The 3,900-nt window shown below is 55.6% G+C and overlaps 3 protein-coding genes; 2 read left to right on the forward strand and 1 right to left on the reverse strand.

The window, feature by feature from the left end:
• Positions 1-100: 100 nt before the first annotated feature.
• On the forward strand, positions 101-1,820 carry CHC_T00004901001 (hypothetical protein). XM_005716391.1 is given in 2 exon segments: positions 101-1,615; positions 1,616-1,820. 1 exon segment carries the CDS (start codon positions 101-103, stop codon positions 1,613-1,615), a length of 1,515 nt encoding a protein of 504 aa, XP_005716448.1. The 3' UTR covers positions 1,616-1,820.
• A 15-nt stretch (positions 1,821-1,835) lies between these two features.
• Positions 1,836-2,926, reverse strand: CHC_T00004902001 (hypothetical protein). XM_005716392.1 is given in 2 exon segments: positions 1,836-2,062; positions 2,063-2,926. The coding sequence occupies 1 exon segment, from the start codon at positions 2,924-2,926 to the stop codon at positions 2,063-2,065; it is 864 nt and encodes a 287-aa protein (XP_005716449.1). The 3' UTR covers positions 1,836-2,062.
• A 19-nt stretch (positions 2,927-2,945) lies between these two features.
• Positions 2,946-3,527, forward strand: CHC_T00004903001 (hypothetical protein). The gene has a single exon (XM_005716393.1). The coding sequence runs from the start codon at positions 2,946-2,948 to the stop codon at positions 3,525-3,527; it is 582 nt and encodes a 193-aa protein (XP_005716450.1).
• Positions 3,528-3,900: the final 373 nt, after the last annotated feature.

Below are 3,900 nucleotides of genomic sequence, written 5' to 3' on the forward strand. Positions count from 1 at the left end.
TTCCCCCCATTTTCTATTCGCGCAATCCCCCCCCCCCCTTCCCCCCCTTCCCACCTTCCCCCCCCCCCCCCCCCCGCGCATCCCTCCCCTTCCTTGCGCTATGGACACCGTCACCGCTAAGATGGAGGCCTTCCAGATCAACAAGTCTGCCGCTGAGGAGGACTATTCAGTCAAGCCGCGTCTGGACTACCGCACCGTCGCCGCCGTCAACGGCCCGCTCGTGGTCCTGGACAACGTCAAGTTTCCCCGCTACGCAGAGATTGTCAACCTCACCTTGGGCGACGGCACCAAGCGTCGCGGCCAGGTCCTCGAGGTCAACGGCGACAAGGCCGTCGTCCAGGTCTTTGAGGGCACCACGGGAATTGACAACCGCAACACCCATGTCGAGTTTTCGGGCGACATCATGAGGACACCCGTGTCCAGGGATATGCTCGGCCGCGTCTTCAACGGTTCTGGAAAGCCCATTGACGGCGGCCCCCCGGTTATCCCGGAGGCTTATCGCGACATCGCCGGTTCCAGTATCAACCCTCAGTCTCGTACCTATCCCGAGGAGATGATTCAGACCGGAATCTCTACCATCGACGTCATGAACTCTATCGCTCGTGGCCAAAAGATCCCTCTCTTCTCAGCTGCCGGTCTCCCGCATAACGAAGTTGCCGCCCAAATTTGCCGTCAGGCCGGCCTGGTCAACCAAGGCAAGGATGCCGACGCCGAGGACTCCGAGGGCAGCGAGTTTGCTATCGTCTTTGCCGCCATGGGTGTCAACATGGAGGCCGCCCGCTTCTTCCGTCAGGACTTCGAGGAGAATGGCGCCATGGGCAAGGTCACCCTCTTCCTCAACCTCGCCAACGACCCTACCATCGAGCGTATCGTCACCCCGCGTCTGGCCCTCACCACTGCGGAGTATCTCGCATACGAGTGCGGCATGCATGTGTTGGTTATTTTGACCGACATGTCGTCCTACGCCGACGCCCTTCGTGAGGTGTCCGCCGCGCGCGAGGAAGTGCCCGGCCGTCGCGGATACCCGGGGTACATGTACACGGATTTGGCCACCATTTATGAGCGCGCCGGACGTGTCGAGGGGCGCCCAGGGTCCATTACCCAGCTTCCCATTTTGACCATGCCCAACGATGATATCACCCATCCCATTCCTGATCTTACGGGTTACATTACTGAGGGTCAGATCTATCTCGATCGTCAGCTCCACAATCGTCAGATCTTCCCTCCCATCAACGTCCTCCCTTCCCTATCACGATTGATGAAATCCGCTATCGGTGAGGGTATGACAAGAAAAGACCATGGTGACGTTTCCAATCAGCTTTACGCTGGGTATGCCATTGGCAAGGACGTCATTGCCATGAAGTCAGTCGTCGGTGAGGAAGCGCTATCTGCCGAAGATTTGTTGTATCTCGAATTCCACGACAAGTTTGAGAAAAAGTTTGTATCCCAGGGACCGTACGAGACCAGGGACATCTTCACCTCCCTCGACCTGGCTTGGTCCCTGCTACGCACCTTCCCTCAGACCATGCTCAAACGTATTCCAGGCAAGGTTCTCAAGGAGTACTACCATCGCCGCGGCGCAGAAACCGAAGAGGCTCCCGCTAGCACTGCTTAAGCGCCCGAGATATTAACGAAGACTTTTTGACTAATGCTTTAAATGACTAGTAGTTTCCGCCAAGCCTGGGTTGCAGAGCAGTGCGCTTCGAACCGCACCATCAATTGTGTGTTTTTTTTTATCGACTATGACACCCTGATGAGACTGTCTTCCTTCTCACTCTTTTATCCCCCAACAGCATGATAAAAGTGATCATTGATGCGTTTCTGCTGCCTGTTAGCGACTGTTACTAGCTATTTATTCACATTCAAAACATGCCGCTAATCGAATTCTCAAATTCTTACGTATTCTAACAGTGGGAGTCGCCATCTTTGTGTAGTTTGTCTATTGTCTTTGTATTCGCTTAAAGATGCCCACGAGATGATCCGCTGCTCGGACGAAATCATACCTGCGTCTTTCCAATCCACTTGCAGAAGCTTGGATTCAGACGGCGCGCGAATCTCAAGACTAATACCGCGCGTTGCTAGTGTTTGTAGCCCATGCTCTGCGTTGGCGAATACGGTCGGCGGTCGAGCGATTACCAGAAATTGTTTCTCGAGCAAACGTTGCTGCTGGCTCGTTCTTCCAGGCACTGAGGTTCGACTTGCGCTGTCGGAAGCGCTCATCCAAGTCTTCGCGTTCGCGATTGGCATCGAGGACATGTTTTTGCGCTCGCACCCGACGTTGGTCTTCCAAGCGCAAGGCGTCTTCCTTCATCTCCTTGAGAAGGCGCCTCTTCTCTTCGGCCCTGTCTCGCAGGACCGGCGAAAGTGGTGGTCTCCTGGCACCCTCAGACTTTGGGCGACGATCACGGACGGGAGAGCGGCACCCTGCATTGTCATGTTTGCTATTGACAAGCTCGCTTCGATTGCGCGGCGTGAACTCTTTGGTGACGGCGACACCGGTGCCGGACTTTGGAATGTGAAGGCCGTATTTCAGACCTTCCGAAATAGCTGCTGAATCGCGACGAGGGGATGAAGAGCGATAGCGGTCGGTTTTTGTTTGAGAATGCTCGCCACGTTCATCGCTGCAAGAACGCGGGTCGGTGGAGAACAGCTTCGCCTCTTTTTTGTCGTCGTTCGGTTGCACATCGACTTCGACAAACTTTGTTTCATACTGCTGAGCTCTGAGACGCTTGCGCATTTCCTTTTCCTCCTTCTTTAGTCGGCGAGCTTCGCGAATTTGGCGGCGTTCCTCTTTGCGAACCTTCTTTGCGGCAAGTTCTGCGGGGGTGTACTTGTTGGTGGGCGCGTTATGCGCTGGGATCAAAGGTTCCTGCCTCGGAGCAGTGCGGGATCGAGTCTTCGAGAGGAGCTGCTCTGCCAAGGCCATTTCCTTGGCGACTTGCGTCATGGGGTCTGCCCTTATCTTGGCCTCCGCGTCGCGCAGGAAGGCTCTTTCGGCCTCTTCTTTCTTCTTCGCTTCGTCGTCCAAGTCGACCTCTTTCTTGCCGAGCAAGACGTCGTCGCGGTCTTTGTCTAGGCGCCTCTTTTTCAAATCGGGGCGCTCCACATCCTTGTCTGCGGGGTCGTGCTCGTACATCCAATTGAGGCGGCGGCGCTTGAGGACTTCGGCGGGGTCGAGACGGCCAGACTCTATCTCGAGACGTTGGATTTCCTCGAGTTTGCGCTCCTCCTCAAGCTGCTTTTGTAGCTCAGCGACGCGCGCTTTTTCCTTCGCGGCAGCTTGCTCGGCGAGCCATACCTTTTCGTTGTTGCGGATGGTCGACGTGTGCCACGACTTCTTGTTGAGAAACTGGAGCGCGCTCATGTTGAGACAGGGTGCGGTAGAGAGAGGAGAGCGAGGGGAGAGATATGAAAGGCAAAGAGGAATTCGGTATGGAAAGAAACAATGGCAGGAGGGGGAGGACTACGCAACGCTGCAAACAAGGCGGCTTTCGATGCAGATTGAGTCTGACTGGGCAAGTTCGTAAGGTAACCTAAAACCAAATGCAACAAGACGAGGCTGTAGCATGCGTTGGCCAGAAGCAGTGCGAGTAGAGGAAATTGGGCGGCGACGATAAACGGGGGAACAATATGGTGCGAGATGGTCAGGTAGCGGAGCGCGGAAAGCTGTGGCGAAGACGGTGACGGTGTGCGGGTGTGGCAACGAGTGACTAGGGGGGGGGGGGGGGGGGGGGGCATTACTTTCAGTTTTTCGCTTCGACACTCACTTAAAGCGTTGTGGGCTTAAACTTTCTGAAGCCAGCTCCCTGTGCAAGAGTACTGACAGCCGTATACGCACACTTTCACGCGAGGTGGTCACAGCGTACCACAAGCAGGCCTTCGACATAACCGAACAGAAGG

This window comes from Chondrus crispus, genomic scaffold (genome assembly GCF_000350225.1).
Source record: "Chondrus crispus Stackhouse genomic scaffold, scaffold_259, whole genome shotgun sequence".
Lineage (NCBI taxonomy): Eukaryota > Rhodophyta > Florideophyceae > Gigartinales > Gigartinaceae > Chondrus > Chondrus crispus.